The 21023-nt window shown below is 39.4% G+C and overlaps 1 protein-coding gene across 4 annotated transcripts; it reads left to right on the top strand.

Annotated features, from left to right (window-relative positions):
- The first annotated feature begins 290 nt into the window (after positions 1-290).
- On the top strand, positions 291-21012 carry LOC139609685 (ATP-dependent RNA helicase DDX3X-like). 4 transcript variants are annotated; one of them, XM_071464546.1, is made up of 19 exons: positions 291-648; positions 2359-2410; positions 3088-3135; positions 3555-3611; positions 4000-4203; positions 4844-4946; positions 5094-5210; positions 5692-5791; positions 5877-6012; positions 6132-6229; positions 7625-7723; positions 7812-7972; positions 8163-8307; positions 8534-8678; positions 10594-10775; positions 10958-11075; positions 11220-11373; positions 11494-11618; positions 11873-21012. In XM_071464546.1, exons 1-19 carry the CDS (start codon positions 604-606, stop codon positions 11950-11952), a joined length of 2169 nt encoding a protein of 722 aa, XP_071320647.1. In that variant the 5' UTR covers positions 291-603; the 3' UTR covers positions 11953-21012. The 4 variants fall into 4 exon arrangements, with proteins under 4 accessions (XP_071320647.1, XP_071320645.1, XP_071320649.1 ...); XM_071464544.1 differs by having other exon boundaries at positions 3552-3611; XM_071464548.1 differs by lacking the exon at positions 3088-3135.
- The last annotated feature ends 11 nt before the right edge of the window (positions 21013-21023 follow it).

Raw genomic sequence — 21023 nt, 5'->3', positions numbered from 1 at the left:
TGTTGAGCATATATGACATGATTATAGCCAACCATAACTTTATGTGGAATGTGTAACATATGGTTAAGAATATATGCACTAACGTGTAATAGTTTCCCTTTAAATTGACTCGTCTTTTTAAGTTTTGGGCACTAAGACGAGCACAACAGAGTCACATTTGCTTAAGATGTTAGATTTTCGTTTAATACGACTATGGTTTATGTTATATTTGGTACATATCAACCAAAATATTACATTCACTCGTGTTTGTTGAGTGGCTTTTATTTTGGCACTACCGGATGTGATTTGTCCGTTTGCTCCAGGCTAACTTGACTAGCACATAACGGCTTCATCTCAGCTTCAGCTGGAGAGCTAATCGACATCAGCTGAGTTTGCATGAAGTGCAGTCCCTGCAGCTACAATACAGGAATTTATCATCACGTTAAATTCAACAATAGCGTTTTATAAAGTTGCTTATAACTGCTGTAAGCCAATGAAATAACTGTCATCTGTCGTAACCACAGAAACAGGGCAGAGGCAAAGGAGAAATAACATTACATCAAACCCGGCAAACAAAGAGGTCCTTTTTTCAACGACAACATTTTTCCTCCATATTCTATAGTTATGAGTCATGTGGCCGTCGAAAATGCCCACGGTCTAGAGCAGCAGGTAAGCCGCCTCAGTTTAATGTGTCTTGCAGCCTCAGTTGATGTAAAGTGTTATAACGGCGGGGGTAAATGTTAGCTTGCCGGCTAGCCGCTAACCAGATGCTATCGTGCTAGCTGGCGTTGGGTGCGCTTCAATTACGAACAGACAAGCTGCGGAGCGGGGAGCGGGCCGCACGACGTGGAAACCTTTTGGTTACCCTGCCACCTCAATATTGTATTATAGCTGTGTGTGTTACCTCCTGAGAGTTGTCCAAATGATTTAAAAAAAACCTGTGATGTTGTGGTAGCAAGCTTAGACTCCGGATAAGCTGGTAATTATACCGGGGAGCTTAATAACAAATGACGTCGGAGTGGCTCCGTCGGCTCTCCCGTGTGTGCATATGAAACGCACCTATCAACTATTATCTTCACTGCGTTTGTGTTGCAGCTTGATACAGTAATAAAATGGAGGTATGCGGGGATGGAGCTAGCGGGACTGACACACAAACAATGCGGCGTTTGACAGTGCATCCCACCGGCTGTCGGATGATACGCAGTGCTGCACGGTTTTCATGCTAGCCTTGACTGTGTCCCGCTTAAAAATGCTCATTTTATCTGCGTCACCAGCAACGTAGTTTATCTGTGTCTGACGGGCCAGACAGTTGGATGGCAACAGAAAAGTACTTTATGTTCTCAGTTGATATTTAGGAAATGTATAACTGGCAAAACGAGAGTTGGATGCACAACACTGACCGTATTTAAACAATTTAAACAGCCTCTGTCTTGGTTAGGATGGTTAAAAAAAACCTGCACTAGCATGGTTATCATGCAGAAATTAATTAACATTAGCTTAGTTCACTAAATGTTGCTGCTTTGTGGAAGAGCTTCTCAACCCAATGAAAGCATAAACTCCAAGTTGTTTCCTCAGTAGCAGTTAGGTTGCTAGAAGCTGGGTGCTCCTGCATCAAATCCTTTGCTTATCATCACTTTGCTATCCCTTGTTGTGAAGTATCAGCTGTTTGCTCACAGAACCCCAGTAGGATTTCTGTGTATTGAAGTTCAGACAGTTTCCAAACTAGTGTGCAGAGTTGTCTGGTACTGAAATGTGGAAAAAAAAAAAGCCAGAACCATTTCAGTGTCCTTTTACTTTGAATCTGGACTGTTCAATTTCTGTCTAGTGCTTGTAAGCAAAAACTTTCACACTGCTTATTATGACTGATAAACAAAAAAATATAGTTTTTTGCTGTAGTTTTCAAATAGGAAGCAGATTTTGGTGTCATCTGCTGTATACAGAGGTTTTCTGTAGCCTCAAACACAAGCAGAAACCTGACAGCTCCTACAGTGAAGACAATGGTTGATATTTTCCATCATCGAAACCTTTTACAGTGCAGTTTGGTGATCTGTAAGGGTTCAAAGCATTTTATACACATGACGGTGTGGGCCATGACTCAGTGAGCTCTTGTTTCAACTCACATTAAGTTAGTTTCCATCCATCTGTTTTTATGTTCATTTTTAATTTGCAGGGGGAAAAAAATCTTGCATGCAAGCAAGGAAATTTGGAGAAACAAAAGAAATACTCAATTTTTTGGGAAAAATTAACAGGGATGTTTTTGCAGTTCAGTGGAATAAAAGTGTCTGTATAGATGAAGAATTAGGGTAGACAGTTTGTTCTGCTGAAGATAACTCAGTGTATGTGGTATGTTTCTCTGACTGTTGGTCTCTGTTTCTCTAGCTTGCTGTCCTAGACTTGAGTGCAGCAGACGGACAAGGTGGAGGCACTAACAGTAAGCAGCCAAAAATGTTTTTGGTGGAAGCGTTAGAACTTTTCACTTTCTCTTACTAATTAATGTGCACGGACACTCACAAAGCTGAACATTTTACCTCCACAAATAAACCTTGGTAACAAGACCGGGGATATCATGAAGAGCAAATGAGAAAATGTTCCATGGAGAAAAAATTGTGAAGGACTGGAAAGTTGGGAGAATGCAAAACTGTTTCAAAAATGAAAACTATTGACTGATTATTTCAGTTCAGTACAATTTAAATGCATTTTTTGAGGCAGGACTAGATGATGACTTTTTGACTTTTTGTCTTCGGAGTTGCACCATAGATGACTGAAGGCAGCTTATCTATGGGTGCTTAAAGTGTTTAGATTAAAATCATCCTTTTACATTCAGTAACATTAAGTTGAGGAAGACCTGTATTTATAAGTCAGGTCTCCTGTGTCTCTCATAGTTGAATTCAGAACAGGACTTAGACTCTATAAAGATGCATGTTTGCAGTCATTTCCTGTTGTGCTTTTTCATTTTGTAGTTTCACAACCTGTAGTTGCCACAGCCACTCAGAATTAGGGTAGTTTTGGTGGCTTTGTGTCTTTATTCAAATTTTATATTATTATACATTCAGATTCTGAGACCTCTAAGGAAGGAAACTCAGTTACTGATGTTGTCTCTGTCTACAGGGCGATACATTCCTCCACATTTACGGAACAAAGACGCTTCCAAAAATGGTGAGTGGGGTCAAGTTAAAGCTGTCCTGTGGAGTTTTCCTGAAGACAATAAAATATAAGAATAAATAGGACAGTTATAGGACAGTTATATTTAATTTTAGCGATATTCACCAAACAACATTGTGTGAATCCTTATATTTTCTTCCTCATTGAAAAGCCAGTTTTGTGAATAATTTAGATCGTGCTCTGTTTCATCCCGGTTTATTAGCTTCCAGTTGTCCTCTTCTCTTTCTCTGATGGTACGGTGCTTCACACATTACAGCCAAAGTGTGAAACTGGTGGCAGGTTGTGAGCAAAAACATGGCTCTCTACATTGCTCATTGTGCCACTAGTGGTCAAAAACTCCACAAGGCACCTTTATTAACTGTATCTGTTAATGATAAAAACCACAACTGAAACACTTTCTTCCCATCCAGCAGGAAATGCCTTTGCTGCTGGTCGACAAGGTGTCTACGCCATGGCGCCTCCAGCCAACTGTAAGTTCATCATTTAGCTGTGTGCAGTCTTGTTGTTGTGGCAAATGAGCAGCAGCTGCCAAAGCAAGTGACCATACTGAAAACTATAATATGTCAAGCAGGTATTAATTAGCAGGGGGTCAGAACTTTTACAGTTTCAGGCATAGAAAGATTGCAAATACAACTTTTGAGTTTCACAATAGAGTTGACCCATTTTTAAAGTGGTATCTTACTGATGTCACTGTTAAAAGTGAAAGGGGTAATAAGTAATCTGTAATAAGTAATCTTGATCAATCTATTATTGGTAAGCAACAAGAACTGAAACTTTATCAGCAGTGATGAGTGATAACCCTGCAGATCAGCTGTTCTGTGACTCTGGGATCATCTTGTGTCCTTTCTCCCTCTGCAGATGGTTGGGATGGGGGGCGCAACAACTTTGTCAATGGCTACCATGACAACCGGATGACGGGCAACTCATTTAACCGGGGCCCACCTCGTATGGAGCGGGGCCGAGGTGGCGTCGGAGGAGGTGGTTACCGCGGCAACAGGGGAGGGTCCTTCAACCCCATCAACCCAGCGCAGCCAATGGGATTTGGTGGCTATGAAAACAAAGGTGGGATTTAGCACCGCCTTGTCCAACTTAACTTTCTCCCAGTGTGTAAATCTGCTCTATAACATACTTGGCTTGTGTTTAAGGGAAAAAATCTGCTCCTAAAATGATATTCATTTTTGAGACACAAGTCTGTGGATCTTAGTGCACATGATCTTTTTATTTCAAGAGGAAACTAGAGCAGAAATAATATGTAGAAGAAGGGTTCTTGTTTAAGTGAAAGAAATCTATAATGTGAACTATAGCAATTAAGTCAAAAGTTAAAAAAAAAATTACAACAACTACAACTAACCTTTCCTACAATATTTTTTAATGTCATTATAAAGGATTTGAGTCATATTGACATATGGATAGTCTTTACTGAACATGCAAAAATGTGTAATGTGTATCCAAAACTAGAACCAAAGGGAGGATTAAAATGCTACTGATGCTGCTTTGTGGAGCTGCTCTGGAACATTTGTTGATATGAAAGTCAGGAATTAAAACTCGGTGCCAGAAACACATCAAAATGTTTCACAGTAAACATCACCCATGTGTCTGTCCAAGGACCAGCTGTAGTTGTCTTCACTCCCTGCTGAAGACTGTTGTAATAATTCTGAATGTGTGAAATTGTCTTTTACTTTTGTGTCCATTCTCCTGTCAGATGCCAGCGGCTGGAACACAAACAAGGATGCCTACAGCAGTTTTGGAAACAATCGAGGAAAGTCTGCATTCTTCAATGACAGAGGCAATGCTAATAGAGGGAGGTAAGAGACACAGAGGCAGAGTGAATAACTCCTGTTAAAAGATTTTATTCTTATGTGACTGAACTGAAACAACTTCAGGTGCCATAGAAATCCCCATGTTTAATATCAAAGCAAAGGAGTCCACCTATGTCTTTGTTATATGCTCAGGTTCGAGCATGGTGGATTTGGTGGTGGAGGAGGAGGAGGAAACAGCCGCTGGGTGGAGGAGTCCAGAGATGATGGAGACTGGTCCAAACCAACATCACGTAATGAACGCCTTGAACAGTGAGTCTGTGCTTTTGCTTGTCATGACAGATGTAGTCCAGATAGGGGAAGTGATAGGGGTCATTGATTAGGAACAATATTAAATGAATAATGAAAGTTCCATCTCGATATTTCAGCTGGTCATGGGCGTTGACATTAGACATGGAAATTGTGCAGTTAGTCAGTATCATTAACAAGGGAAAAAAATCAGTCATTAGTAAAACTATGTTTTTTTTTAAGGCCGCTAGAAGCTGTGTGTATTCCTAAACTTACAAAATATGAGAATTATCAAAATGCTGCCGTCAAATAATTCAAGATTAATGAGTGAGTCTCCTTTATCTGAGTGAGTCTCCTTTATCTTAAAAAAAAAAAAAACACACAAGTTGCCTTCAAATGTCAGACATGTCATGGATTTTTATTTCTTTATGTGGAATTATTGCAAAGCATTAAACTCCATAAACCTCTAACCTGCGTTGTTTCTCCTTTTGTTGCTCCTCTGTAGTGAGCTGTTCTCTGGCAGTAACACTGGGATTAACTTTGAGAAATACGATGACATTCCTGTGGAGGCCACAGGACAGAACAGCCCTCACCACATTGAGAGTGTGAGTTACTGTTGTTAACCAGAAACCTTACAATGTGCATGATAACTTGTCACTGCGGTTTTTATAAATGTTTGTGTGTGTGTAGTTCCAGGATGTGGACATGGGTGAGATTATCATGGGTAACATAGCTCTGAGTCGCTACACCAGACCAACGCCTGTCCAGAAATATGCCATTCCTATTATCAAGTCAAAGAGAGACCTCATGGCCTGTGCACAGACAGGTAGACCATACACACACACATACATACATACAGTACATCACCTCTCCAGACACAAAACACACAATATACTGATGTTAGAGCATGTGAAGTGGACAGACAGTTTGATTTTGTGCCTGTAGGTTCTGGGAAGACTGCAGCCTTCCTGCTGCCGATTCTCAGCCAAATCTACACTGATGGACCAGGAGAAGCTCTTAATGCAGTAAAAGCTTCTGGACAGGTGAGCAAAAAATCTAAGCCCCTGAATAAAGGCACTTTATTTCCTCATTGTTCCTAAATGGACTAAAAGGAATGGATCAATTTCAAGGTGGAGAGCCTCTTTATTGAACTACAGTGAGTTGTCAATAAAGTATAATTTTTTTAGATCAGGTAGATTATTGTTAGGTATTCCCTGGTCAAACAAAAACGAGAACAAGCTTTTTTGGTAGATGATAGTAGACAGTACACAGAACTGCACAAGACAGTGGGTAGTTCCCCCTGAAGAGCATCCACCTTCTAATCTAGACATCTGCTACCACACATTGTTAGTGAGTGAACATGTAGTGCCACAGACAAACCACAGCTTTGTTTGTTTGTCATTGTCGGTCACTGATATTCTTGCTGACAAGGAGCAAAACCACTTTAGCTATAGAGAACAGTTGCTTTTGTCTATTTCAGAGATGCTACACTGCAGAAGTTTCACTACAGAATTAAAGCAAAGCTATGAGTCAGAGTATATTGTCTTTAATCATCTGTTAAATATACTTTCTCTAGGTTTCTGGATGGCTTAAGTGCTGAGAATAACAGTTTTCCTACCATTATGGACTATTGTCATTACAATATTTTTAAAAATACAACACAGGTTGACTCATTCACACATTAGCAAGAAGAAAAGTAAAACATTCATGATCACAGATGAAGCGAGTGTCCTGAAGTAATCCTCCACATTTTTTTGATTGATCGTGCTGTGCACCATACAAAGTGACATTGGACCTGAACTGCAATTTTCTCATCCTCCCATAACCACCTGACAATGTAACAGTGTTTGGCCACTTACCAAAATGTTTGTTTGGTTGGATGTCTGTAGCCACCATTCAGCTGACTGAGTTACCATAGCAAGTCGATTCCTCTCTCACTCTCGGTCCTCTCACATAGTCATTTTCTGTGACATTTTTCAGACTTTAGTCTTTTTGAGCTCATCATCTATGACACCTATAATTTTTGTTGTTTGAAAGATTTTCTCCTTGGTGCATTTCTGCAGTAAAGCTATCAAGAGATACGATGAACTTGTTTTCACTTGTCATGAATTTATTTCCTCTGTGGCAGTGAAACACATTACACCAGCCTTCAGAGACCCCTGCAGGTTAAACCGGACTAATGAAACACTTTTAAGGCAGATTAACTCTGAAAGACTCCATGTAGACGGACTTGAAAACACCCACTAGTCTAGCAACGTCAATAAAGCTACAAATAATCACAATGTAACACTCTGTAAAAGACCGTAGACCAGGTATTCTCTCAATTTAGAAAGAAGCAGCAAAAAAGCTCACATTAAAGTTGGCCATGGTGTCCATCCTGTGAATTCTTGGTTTCACAGAACTAACGTTTTGCTTGTGGTGTTGTTACTCTATTACAGGAGAACGGGAAGTATGGACGTCGTAAGCAGTACCCCATCTCTCTGGTACTGGCTCCAACCAGAGAACTGGCATTGCAAATATATGATGAAGCCAGGAAGGTATATACAAACATACAAAAATACATGCAAAAAAAGATTGGAAAACATTTACTCATGTACTTCTTCTTCCTTCTTGTTTTGTTAATAGTTTTCCTACCGGTCCAGAGTGCGTCCCTGTGTTGTGTATGGAGGAGCAGATATTGGTCAGCAGATCAGAGATCTGGAGAGAGGCTGCCACCTGCTGGTGGCCACACCAGGAAGACTGGTGGACATGATGGAGAGGGGCAAGATCGGACTGGACTACTGCAAGTAAGACATGGACAGGAGGAGGGAGTGATGGATAAATTGTAGTGTTTTTTTTACACATTGTTTTGGTTAAATGTTATCATTGGTCTTTTGGAAAAAGTTATATTTTATGTTTTTGTATTTTTATAAAGATGAGAATCTTGTTTTGAATGCTACAACCTTTTCCTCTTCCTTTGTGTCATCTTCACTTCAGCTACCTGGTCCTGGATGAGGCAGATCGGATGTTGGACATGGGCTTTGAACCACAGATAAGACGCATCGTCGAACAAGACACCATGCCGCATAAGGGCATCCGACAAACAATGATGTTCAGTGCTACCTTTCCCAAAGAGATCCAGGTTTGTTTGCAGTGACTCCAGTCCCTAGTTTAGCTCCTTAGATAAGTTCCTCTGGTTCCATAGTACCTTTCCATAGTTTTTGGTTGAAAAATGCTCTCATTAAGAGAAAAACAGATTTCTCCTCGTTAAAACAAGACTTGCGTTAGGATCAATGGGATGTGAATTTGAAACAGTAAAATTGCTGCACTTTTTGCCAGTCCAGTGCTGAACATCGTTCCCTTTGCAGATCCTGGCCAGGGATTTCCTGGAGGAGTACATTTTCCTGGCAGTGGGCAGGGTGGGTTCCACCTCAGAGAACATCACTCAGAAAGTGGTGTGGGTGGAAGAGAGCGATAAGAGGTCTTTCCTCCTGGACCTGCTCAGTGCTACAGGTGAGACAGTCACACAGGGATAACTCAAAACCTTCAGAGGTGCATCTGTGTCAAGCTGCAAACACACATATATACACAGCGCAGTTTTATTTCCCCTGTGTTTTTGCCATTGTCATATTGTCGTCTTCACATCTCAGCCAGTACATTACTACATGTCTCATGTTTAGCTCAGTGTAATTCCCATCAACACCTTGTCTGTCATCCATTTTGAAACATTTGGAAAAGCCTTGAACATTCACATAGTTATGTTTAGTTTTTCCTTTAATGAAAAAAACTTTTAAACCAGATAGTATTAAAAGGGGTTTCAAAATCCTAAACTTGCTGCCCAGATAAAGTCTGTCCACATTTTCTGTCTTTCTGGGGATTAGCAAGAGGCCTTGAGCAAGAAACATCTAGCAAGTTTTATAGATGACATTTCATCCAGTTATATTTTTTTTCTTGGCCTGAGGAAATCAATGGTGAGAATGTTCTATAAGACAAAATGTTATTCATACCACGAAGGGTTCAACAAATATTTTATTTTCCTTCAGTTTATAGTAAAAAGCTTTTAAAGACACATATGTGGTGTGGAAAATCAGCCTTTTTTCTCCCAGTAGTGAAACAGAATTTGTGAGCTGAGGCGAACGTTTGGTCCATCAGGAATATTAAACGTACAGAGTTGGTTTTTTTACTGGTGACTGAGTGCAGTTTACATGTTGGTGGTTTGGTGTGGTTTTATCCCAAGTCATCCCCAGCGAGGTACAGGACAATACTGGAGACAACATAGAGAAACCTGGTAAGATCCTCAATCAAGAAACCTCTATTTGTCATTCCATATTTTTAAATAATTTTGCTTGCCTTTTAATATTCTTCTCTGTGGTGGAGAATCCTGTGTTTAGTCTGTTATTTTTGGTTCTGTGTACCATTTCATGAGTCAGGTTTGCTCAGCTTAAACCAAACATGCCTGTTGTGTTTTCAAGAGTTTTTTTGGCATCTCTATGTACTGTATGTTGCCGTGGTGTCTTCAAGTCAGACCCAAATCCTTGATGGAGAGAGTCTGGTCATTCTGTAGTCTCACAAGTTAACACGTGGATTTATATGTTGGGCAATGGCCCTCACTTAATAATCAGGTGGTAATGTCATTGGAGCGGAAGCATTGAGAAATAACTGACCAAACTCTTTCCATCAGTGGCCCCAGTCACAGTGCTGCTATGTTAGCTATTTATTCTTGTACATTATTTTATTAATTCTTTTTGTTTTTAGTCACGCTGCACCCCCTGCTGCCTGTTGCACTATTCCATTTGTAGAGGAACATTATTGCAATGTGATATGAACTATTAACTACTTAAGGTGCATGTTGTTAAGATTTATGTATCACACCACCGACTGAAACAGCCCTACCAGTAGACGTATAACCTGCGAGTGGGGCTGAAAGAGTATGCTCAGTGACTGATATGATTTTATACACTGAAGGATTTACATTTCAAGATTGTCATTGTGATTTCTTTTTAAAAAATTAATGAAAGAAATGAAATGTGTCACAAAGCTACTTGCAAACTGACATCAGTATTTTGAGTATAGGGTTTGATGCTTGTTCTTTCAGGTATGGTTCTTTTACTGATACCCAGCATCTGACATTGATATCCATGGTGCCACCATCTATTACTTACGAGTCAAATCCACAACATGTAGTGAAATGGGAATGCTAATTAATCTTCCCTAAAAATGATTCCTAATTATTTTTCTTTTCTACTACTGTGGATTAAAAGTTAAGAGAAAAATTCAACCCACTTTTCCTCATTTATAAAATGTAATGGCTACAGCTTTGCTGTCTTCAAAATCTAAGGTTTGAGCACAGAAGAGTTACGCATCCACCACGATTATCTAATCACCTTTGACGATTAACCTTAAGGTGTCTTTTCTCTCGGTTGACCAGGTAAGGACTCGTTGACTCTGGTTTTTGTGGAGACCAAAAAAGGTGCCGATGCCTTGGAGGACTTCCTGTATCGGGAGGGTTACGCCTGCACTAGTATCCATGGTGACCGCTCCCAGAGAGACCGAGAGGAAGCTCTGAGCCAGTTCAGATCAGGAAAATGCCCCATTCTGGTGGCCACAGCGGTCAGTAAAAGTAAAATTCTGTTATGAACATTGATCATATTATAATATATAATCAGATATTATTAGATGTCTTCATGAAAATAGGAAACTTACTATAGCACATACTGTTTGTTACACACACATAATATCAGCAGAAAATATTGACTATTGATATTGTTTCTGCTCTTGTATTGTGTACTCAGGTAGCAGCTCGGGGTCTGGACATCTCCAATGTGAAACATGTTATTAACTTTGACCTGCCCAGCGACATTGAGGAGTACGTCCACCGTATTGGACGCACAGGACGAGTCGGAAACCTGGGTAAGACCATAAGTAATGTCAGTGGAAATACCCCATGACATATGACATGATCAAAAACGAGGAAAGTCTTCATGCTTTTTGAGCCACACCTCACAAAAAGCTGGGATTTACTTGTAAGATTACTTAATACTTTTTCACCTGTAGGACTGGCCACATCGTTCTTCAATGATAAGAATGGAAACATCACTAAAGACCTGCTGGACATCCTAGTAGAGGCCAAACAGGAAGTTCCCTCATGGCTTGAGAGCCTGGCCTATGAACACCAGCATAAGAGCAGCAACAGAGGACGCTCTAAGAGGTAAACATATGTCCTCAATTGTGTTAATGTGTGTTTTCTGCCAATATTTATGCCATTTAAGCAGCTAAAGTCATCAAGTTCTTCCATCAATAGAAATAATGTATTTGATCTCATCACCAGGTTCTCTGGAGGCTTTGGAGCACGTGATTATCGGCAGACAGCTGCTGGAGCCAACACTGGAGGCTTTGGAGGACGTGGAGGTCGCAACCAGACAGGACATGGAGGAACCCGTGGCTTTGGAGGAGGTGAGGATGTGTTTTTGTGATATAACTAGTTTGTTTAATAATGTTATACTTTATGTATTGTTGCTCTTCTTGTGCCAAGAATTTTTGTTTAACAGCTTAAGAAAGTTGTTGAGATATTTAACAACCAAAGCGCAGAATTACAGGATAGTTGAGCTTTAAAGGTTCCTTGTACCAACTTTGAACTGGGAAAGACTCATTTCTGGTGTTTGTGTGTAACCTTTGTTTAGTTAACGTTGAGTTTTCTTCACTCTCAGGTGGTTTCGGTAACTTCTACACCAGTGACGGCTACGGAGGCAACTACTCACACTCTCAAGTTGACTGGTGGGGCAATTAGGTTCCTCCTTCCTCCATCCCCTCTTCACTCATCCCTTTTTCTTCTTCTCACTTATCCTCTTTCCTTTCCCCACACTGTTGTCTGAACTCCATCTGTCTCCACCCTTCCATTAACCCCAAGAACCCATTTGCATGTTATTAAACTATTTACTTGTTTATATAGCCCTCCTTCCATCCCTATGCTATAAGATCTTTTAATTCTTAGATTTTTCTGGTCTTTTTCATCTCCACCCTCATCTTTACAGTTCGCCAAACTTTCTTTTTGATTTCTTAACTCCTGATAAATCTCACCTCTTAAAATAGGCGACAATTTAAAAGGATTCTTCAATTTTAGTTGGTTATTTTTTTAACACTGGCCACAGACTTACTTCCAGCTAGCAACATCCCTTGGTTTCAGTGAGGACTTTTTAAACTATTTGCCCTCTTTGACGTGTCTGAAGAAAAATAACCAATTGAATTGAAAGTACTAGGTGTTCTTTTAACCCCTTAAGATAGATGCACACAAAATATTTACAGTCTGTGGACTCCAAAACAGCTGTAGAAGACCAGGGGATATATCCATTTGTTTCCTTTAGATTTGATTTTTGGCTTCATTGTGTTTTTGTCTGTACTCACCCAAAGCCAGCCAGGCTTCCTGTGTACCCTCAAACGTCATCTTTGTATGTAACGCATGGCCATGTTGTAAATCACTGGCCAAAAATTTTTCTAAAATATTGCACAGAATTGGGCAAGGCGTCAGATCTGAGCAAAATATGTCTGCATATAAATTTCAAATAATGGGAACTGGCTGAGGTCTCCTTCACTTACATGACAGATTCTTAAAAGGGGCCACAGAAACAGCAAAATGTTTTTTTATTTTTTCACCTTTGAAAAACATTGAAGTCTTGATTTACCGAAGTCTGAGAAAGATGTCCGACAAGGGGCTGGGACGCTGGCAGACGTTGCCCATTAGCAATGATGCCAGCAAACAGAGTCTTTGGACTTGTGGTTGTTAATATCACAACTGCAAACAGCATTTCTTTGTATGAAACAAAACATAATGGAGGATCATTTGTTTCTGTACTGTGCCTTTCAGAATTTGAACTTTGTCTCTTATTTCCATTGTTTTTATTGCCACAATACGTAACTGGCTATAAGTATTGGCCAACTGTGACTGAAAAAATGTGTATTTAATGTCATGTATGGGTTCAAACATGTTCTCCTTTATTTCTATTTGGAAGGAAACAAACTAGGCTTGAACTAAATCAAACCTTGGCAAAAAAAAAAAAACCTAAACAAAAACTGTGATGAGGAACCTCATTACTGTTCCTTATCTATTTATTGGAGTTCAAATTCATCAGAAGGTCTCTGATGAGCTGATTCCCATCAGCATATTATCACTGTGACCATATTTCTAGACTTTTTTTAAATACACCTTCATCCAAAGCTAAAATTGGTTAAAAACATTACATTTCTTATTAAAAAATGGAAGTTGTATTAATACCAAAACAGACCTTATTGCTTAAAAAGGCTGTAAACAGATAATAGCAGTGGTTTTATGCTTTTGGGAAAGCGAGTCCTGCTCACTGACCTGTATGTCACATTTATAGCTCTGGTTTGAGCTTGAGCTTGGGTTTCTCAAAACCATTTTGTCACTAATTGTTGGGTTACTTGATGCCAGACGCAGAGTCACTGAGAGAGAATTTGTTGTAGCCGAGCAGCAGCAGCTATCTTATGTTGCTTTTCCCTCTCCTACTATTCAGATATGTGGTTGTAAATGTAGAGATGTTCCTCATAACTTACTGTAGTGAGAGGTCAAAGTCTGATGCCACTGTCAAGTTATTTTAGATTTACAGTAATTGCCAAAATGGTTCAATTTGCATCTTTCTACACGTTAGATTTGCATGTCGCAGTCTTTAAGTCTTTGGTGTCTCCCTGTGAGCATTGTGAATTACTGAAATGTTGTTTCCATAGCATAGTAATATCTAACAATGCAGTTATAAAAAATATTGGGTCTCTTGCACTCTTGACCACAAATGCCAAAGCAATGACATTTTTGAGATGTAAAAATTAGAACCACTACATTGCTGCTGCTGAAAGCAATGATTACCAGATTTTAGCAGTGGCCATGGCTCTGGCTGTTCAGCTAACTCTTAGTGTCACCATGCTCTTGGGAAACTGGCTCTGCTTCCACTACAAACATTGAAACCCTTGTTTGCCAAAAGCTTCTTTCAAGGGGGTACACAACCAAAAGGCTATAAGAGTTCAAAACTTTCTTGCTCACTCTATCCTGGAGAGTTACATGAAGAGTCTTCTCTAAAATAAGTCATTCCAGTTTATTTGTTAGGTCTTAAAGATTTGTTGAGGTCAGGGATAAAAGTAAAGAATTGGATAAGTTAGCCTAACCCATTTCACAGCAGAGACAGCTGGGGCTTCTGGAGGACTTAAGGCAACACCTCTATAGCCATGTCCTGTCTTTCTGTACTATGAGCAGATGTGAACAGGCACAGTTCCTACCATCGGTACTTAGCTCCTGTTTAAGATCGCAGGTGCTTCCTTTCCTATCCTTATACTCCATTGAACAGATATGAGTCTTATCATTTTCTTTTCCTCTCTTGTAATGAAGTCCATTTCTCCAAGTGCAATTTTTCAGAGTTATCATCTGACAAAGAAAGCACAGAAATTGCAACACATCAGTGGCGTATCATGTGCCTCACAGCCCCTGCATACATGTTTTTTTTTCCTCTACGCAAGCTTCACACCAGCAGCATCTTGGTCATTGCTGACTGTTCTTTTCTTTACTAGCACCAGAGTGCAACAGCTGTACTCTGACTCCTACTTAAAAAGATGGCTCAGCATAGTACAGCAAGATATAGGACAGATAAAGTGTGCTAGAGGGCAAGTGGCAAAACAAAACTGAAAGATTTGGCTACAAGATTGCATGAATTTCCTTGATGTAATCAATGCCAAAGACCTCGTTAGCCCTACTTTGCTCTGCTGTGGAACCAGGCTACAAGGGGCAGTTGACCTGCACCCTGGATGTTCACGTTTCACTCCTGTTTGAGCGTGTAGTATAAGTCCAATCCCCCACTGTGTCAATCAGTAGCAGAATAAGCCAAAAAAAAAAAAGCTCTGTTGCTGCCTGGTGGGGATAAATGTTAATTTTCATCAGGGTCTTAATTTGTTTTGTTTACATGAATAACTTTGGTGAAATGAAAATATTGATTAAATGTAAATAGTTCATCTCTTTAAAACTGAAAGAGAAGAATCTCCACAGAAAAAGAATGTGAATTAAAAGTGAAACAACACTTGATGTGTGGAAGATTACGTTTGATCACTCGACATTGGACCACGCAGTGTCTGGGAAGCTCAGTCAGTGGGCAATTTGAACAAGCCCGGCAGATTTATTCTTTGGAGATAGTACTTACAGAAAATACTTGTGTTTATACGTAAATAAACCAATAGGCGGAATTAATTTACCAATTAATGATCACAAGGCAGATTCCCTCAAATTGCCCACTGGCTTTGACAAATGACAGTGCTGGACCAGGACAACAAAACATATGCAAGTGTTGTTGTTTTTTTGGTCAAGGAGTTAAAAATGCCAAGCAGATAAATCTACAGCAGGCTTTAGTTATGTTGAAACTCTCTTTTTCCGTCTTCTATGATTTTTAGACAAATTTTTAATCAGAAGTCACGTTCGTATTAATCTAGTTCCCTCGATTACAGGTGATTAGGAGGTTTAGGAGACTAGTTGGCTTTAACACTAGTTTCAGGCTGAGTGATGCAGGAGGATTGAGGATTCAAGCAGACAGCAGGTCATGTACAAAACCGATGAACTAGATTTTAGCTTCTTGTTATCTCGGTGCAAAGACACCAGTCCCTTGTGTCAGAATTTGTAGTGGGAGAAATAAGTTCAGTGATACCTCCCACTAAACGTTTAAAGACAGTTGTCGCGTTAGGGTGAAAAAAATGAAGCTACTAGTAGAGAGCAGACACAACACACTCCACCACGTCAAACTTCCAAATTAGTTCACGTTTTCTTTTTGCTACTGTTGAATGTGGTTCAACTGTCAGATGAACCGTGATTGTAGCACAACACATTGCGTTCTCACTATGGTTCAGCTGGCCGTCGAATACAGGCTAAACTACGATGAGCGCTGGTTAAATTAAGTTGTTGACCAGAACTGTGTTTGAGGTGTCCCAATAAATGATTTTAGCACCTGCTAACCAAACCTCATGATATGAGTAACACACTTCAGTTTCTCCTGCAGCGATGATCTTAGATTTCTTACAAAAACTGTTAAGTTTGAAGGAATAAGCAGCAGGAAGATAGAAATCAGTAACATGACAATATGTTGCAAATAACAATGCAAATGACAATCAATTTTGAAGGATTTGCTTAGTTTAAAACTCACTTCACACATCAACAGAAGTCTTTAAGTTGCACTTTTCTTTGATAGTCTTGTGGACACCTTGAAATGCAGAGCCTTTCCTAACCAGCTGTCTTGTGGGCAGTTATTTGATAACTCTCTGGCCTCCATGTCGGAGGAGACTGAAGCTCATTACCTTGCAGTTGAAGCGACACACTCCTTACTGTTACATTAGCCAATAGTGTCCCTAAATCCCCATATTGTTGATGTTTTGGAGCTGTTTGGAGTCAGGACATCTGGACGCTGTGAGCACTGGTGCAAAATCAGGGTCTACCTTTTTAAATATTGACTGAATAACACAAGTTTAGCGCTCGACTGACACTGTCACATATTCCACGTGTGAGAGGGGATATTGTCAGCATTTGTTACTTGAATCCATGGCTGTTGCCAACCATGAACGTAATATGCAGCTAGTGTAGTCTCTTGTGTTTAATAAAAATGCTAAGCATACCTTTCAGAAGAATACATAGTGTCAGAGACGAAACACTTGAATGAATCTGGTTCAGTGTGTAGACTTTGCTGTGCCTTCTAACAGCCACTAGGGGGCAGATAGAGAACCCATGAAAAAAATGAAGGAGTGACTGAGCATTTTACATGCAGTGATACAGACGATAGGAACTGTTGTTTTGATACAAGCTCTGAGAATATTGTTGAATGCTGGTAGTGTAGATAGGAATTTTAAATTTTTGAGTTATACAGCAGGGAGTCATGGAAGGTGAAACTTCAGTTTACCTCACTTTTCATCTTGTTTATAGAGCAATCTTGTCAAGTAGTGATGTTCATAGTATGCACATAAATATGCAATGTATTTAGGTCTTTTTCTAGGGAAGACAGATTATATCTATCAGCTGTAATTACTTTTGAACTGTGTTGGAGCAACACTTAACTACCACTGTGCCCCAAAACCCTACCCTCATTAAAATGCCCCACCTCCAGGGCACTGAACTTCTACAGTAAGTGCAATAGAGATAAGTTACTTGTGGCTTGCTTTCACTTTGCCGTCACCAAGATTCATGAGTTTTGTTAGGGCTGTTTTCTGTCTGTGCTCTGTTTGTATTAAAGCACAAACTGACACAAGTGAAATCAGCTCAGATTCTGACATGTGCGCGGTGCCTTGAAATGACTGAATCACTGATTCACTAAAGACTGAAACCTGGTAGTTAGGGCTGGGTATTTTTCAATAGAGATGTAAAATCCAAACAAAAGTTAATGCATTATGCAGCAGTGGGTATGTGTGTGACATCACCACAGTCGTTCACACACACACAGCGTAACGGTGCAACAAAATGAAAAACACAATTAAAACATTGCTTCAAACATCGTGACAGCGTTTAACTGATGTTGTCACGCAAACAGATTCAGTAACATTTCAGGCAGAAGTTTTTACTGACTGATTTTTTTGTTTTTCTTAATGTAGTCACTATTTTGTGTCGTTAATGTTACTTGTTTGAGTTAATTTGTCCATCTTGACTTCCTTTTGTCAAATGGACCCCTCCCAGGTCCGTTGAGCAGTAGAGCTCTATGGATTTGAATATAGTTGACCTACTACTTTGGTCCAGACTGGAATTTGTTCTAGGATGAATCCTAATGACCCCTGTAGCATTTGTTTGGACCATCGGTCGTACTAAGTAGAAGTACAGCATGCTCAGTTTTATTTCCTGTCAAAAAAAAAAACCTCAATTGCAGCACTTTAGTTTTTGGTTTTTGAATATTTTCAAAACCTTTTGATGCCTTAAATTCTAGGGTGATACCCAGCCCTAATGGAGCAGATAGTGAAGTTGCTTACACTGTATACTGCATTACCACGGCAACAGATACACTGACAGTGTCACCATGGCAAATGATTCTGCGTCACGACGGAAACTTACTTACCAGCAGGAGTATTTTGATCGTCAGTGAACAATTAATGGTGCTATGCTCCCATTGCTGCGGCCTGCAGGCCCCTCTGTTGTAGAAAGACCCCAAGTTTTACAGGAAATACTTCAGTTACTTAGTTTAACCTTCAGCTAAAGTCTTCTGTAGCACATGTCCTTCAAAACCTCCGAGAGGTGTGTATGAGTGAGCGAGAGTGACTGAAGTGTAGCGCAGCCAAGTGTCAAAAAGAGAGGTTTGTCCATAGAATAGTGTGTGTGTGTGTGTGTGGACAGGTTCTTCCAGATATAAACAGTTTTTTTAACTTTAGTTAGTTTTTTGTTTTTAGTTGTTTTTTTTTTTTTTTCTGGGACCAGGTGGAGATCTAGTTAACAGCAACCGTAGGATTCAGCTGTTCGCACACAGAGTTCTCAAGTCTACTTTCGCTGCTAGTTTGTGTAATTTATCAAGCGTTTTTGAGAAATATTTATTTTTATAAGCCTAATACAAAAGTTGATATTTTACAAAGTGACTTGACCAAAAGACAGTAAACAAAAACACTGGCACTTGAATGTTGAATGTCATTGGTATGAGTGAAAATTTCTATTTTTCTGGGGTAGTGTGAGCTTTTTAATGTTAAAGATGCAGCGTGTAGGGATTTCTCTCTGGATATGTCACTGTAACAAGCTTTGATAATAACAAATGTAAAAAGGTTTTAAAAGTCCAAACCCAAAAATAACAATACTCTCACTGGTGCCAAAACACTAAAAATCCCAATACACCAGTTCTCTGCTAAAGGCCAGTACAAAGGTACTCACACCACATGCACATCTTTTTTTCTGCCTCTTACCACATGTATGTAGTCCAGCCCTGAAAACAGTGCAGTAGCGCTTCTTCTTACGCTACACATTTTTTGTTTGAACTGGTTTTTGTCCCAGAAAAGTCACGTTCCCCTACAGGATGAAGTGAAACATTTTGAATACTTTGGTTCATGACTTAATACCCACAACACTTTGCAGCTCAGCATTTCGCCCAAAGCACTGCTGCACTGTGTATCCCACAGAGTTGCTAGCATGGCACTAGGCTCTTAGTCTTATCATACATCTTCACTATAAAGAATCTTCTAACAGAAAAATATGTCATTTTGTTTTGTGATATCCACATATATTGTGGTTCACTGTAGTCTGGAAATTCAGTTTAGAAATCATTTGTACATAGAATAATTATTTGGGATTGGCTGTTTTTGGCTAATACAATAAAATAATTTTAAAATGTAATTGTACATTATCATATTAATGCCACAATTGCATTGATCCAATACCGCCATAAAGAGGGTCTGCGGATTAAGAGGGTTATGTACCACAATATAAAGTGGGAAAATCTGACAGTGGATAATTTTCGTTTTATTGCCTGTTGAAAAAATATTATCACTTCCTGTTTCTTGAAACAAAGGAATATTTTGGTTTAAAGTTGCATTCAACTTGTACTTCTCATTTGCTGTTGTTAAATGTTTTATTTTTGATGCAAAGTTTGAGAAAATCCGTCGGCGAGCACATCCGATGAGCATAACTGGGCTCTTCTGTCATTTCCAATGATATTAGAAGATGTGCACGTGGTGTCAGCTGTATTACAGTTAAAATGACTGTGACATATTAAGAGAAATATCCTACACGGGTTACCTTTAAAGTCACATTGGACTCAGTATCAGATCCATAAACCTGTTTGTGTGACAGGTTCCATTGACAATAATGAAAATCAACCATAAACAGCCATTTTTAATTGGCAAACAAAATTTGAGACAATATCACCATGTATGCCAAGGTTTGGATAAAAAAAATAAAAATAACAAAATGTTACGATCAAACACCATTTTGTAAAAAAAACCAAACAAACATGCAGTACAAAAAACAAGTGTCCAGATTCTCTCCAAGTCAATTGTTGTTTTTGTTTTTTTCTTTTCATTTGAGTCTTTACACTTTTCCTTCCCGTTAATACCCTTGATGTGAATGTCTGGCAAGTGGCGACCTTTAAAGTCTTCATAACACAGAATTAACTGTGGTTCTATTGCTATGTTGTTGTGATTTGCATATTTTCAGGCGTCAGTGTGTTAATGCTGTCACAGGGGAGCTACTGGCCAATCAGAAATGAGGATCCATCCTGCTGTCTTTTACATTGGAGTGACGTTCTTTTTTTTTTTTTGGTTTGTTTTTTTAATCACAACTTGCAGCTGATCCATGACTTTTCATCTGTCTCGCATGAAAACAATAATGTAATGAGATCCACTTTGCACAGACACTCAGCTATTCTCGGACAAATCTATTTGTCCACTGACAGTAGCCTCAGTGGACCAGAAGGCAATGGAGCCAAAGCAAAGTCACGATCATTGACAGATCAAACACATAGCGCACAGGTAAATAATCACATTTTACAGCTAAGGTTTTGTGACAATAAGTTCATGGCTCTTCTGCAGTTGTTTGTCAAACGGCACTCTGGGAAACAACATACACAAAAATACAAACACTTTGCGGCTTTATTTCACTTTCAGTATGAATAACTTTAGGTATGATTGCTGTTTAGAAACCGAGCTGAAATGAAATAGAGCCCAGTGTTGTCACCATTCATACTGATTGGCCAGACCCCCTTAATGTGGACACACAGCAGCACCGGCCTGGTAGTTAGTATTTGCTTTATGTATTAGTTTAGCAGTTGTGCACGAAGAGGAGCACTGCACGAAGAAAAAAAAACTGTGCATATATTCTGATTTTACCACAAATAAAGGTTTGGATTTGCAAATGTAACCGGTGTTTTG

The sequence above is a fragment of the Trachinotus anak genome, unplaced genomic scaffold, assembly GCF_046630095.1.
Source record: "Trachinotus anak isolate AG129_WGS33_773 ecotype Australia unplaced genomic scaffold, CSIRO_AGI_Tana_v1 ptg000026l, whole genome shotgun sequence".
NCBI lineage: Eukaryota > Metazoa > Chordata > Actinopteri > Carangiformes > Carangidae > Trachinotus > Trachinotus anak.
Note: the sequence above shows the minus strand (reverse complement) of the source record. Positions and strands in the feature narration are given on the sequence as shown.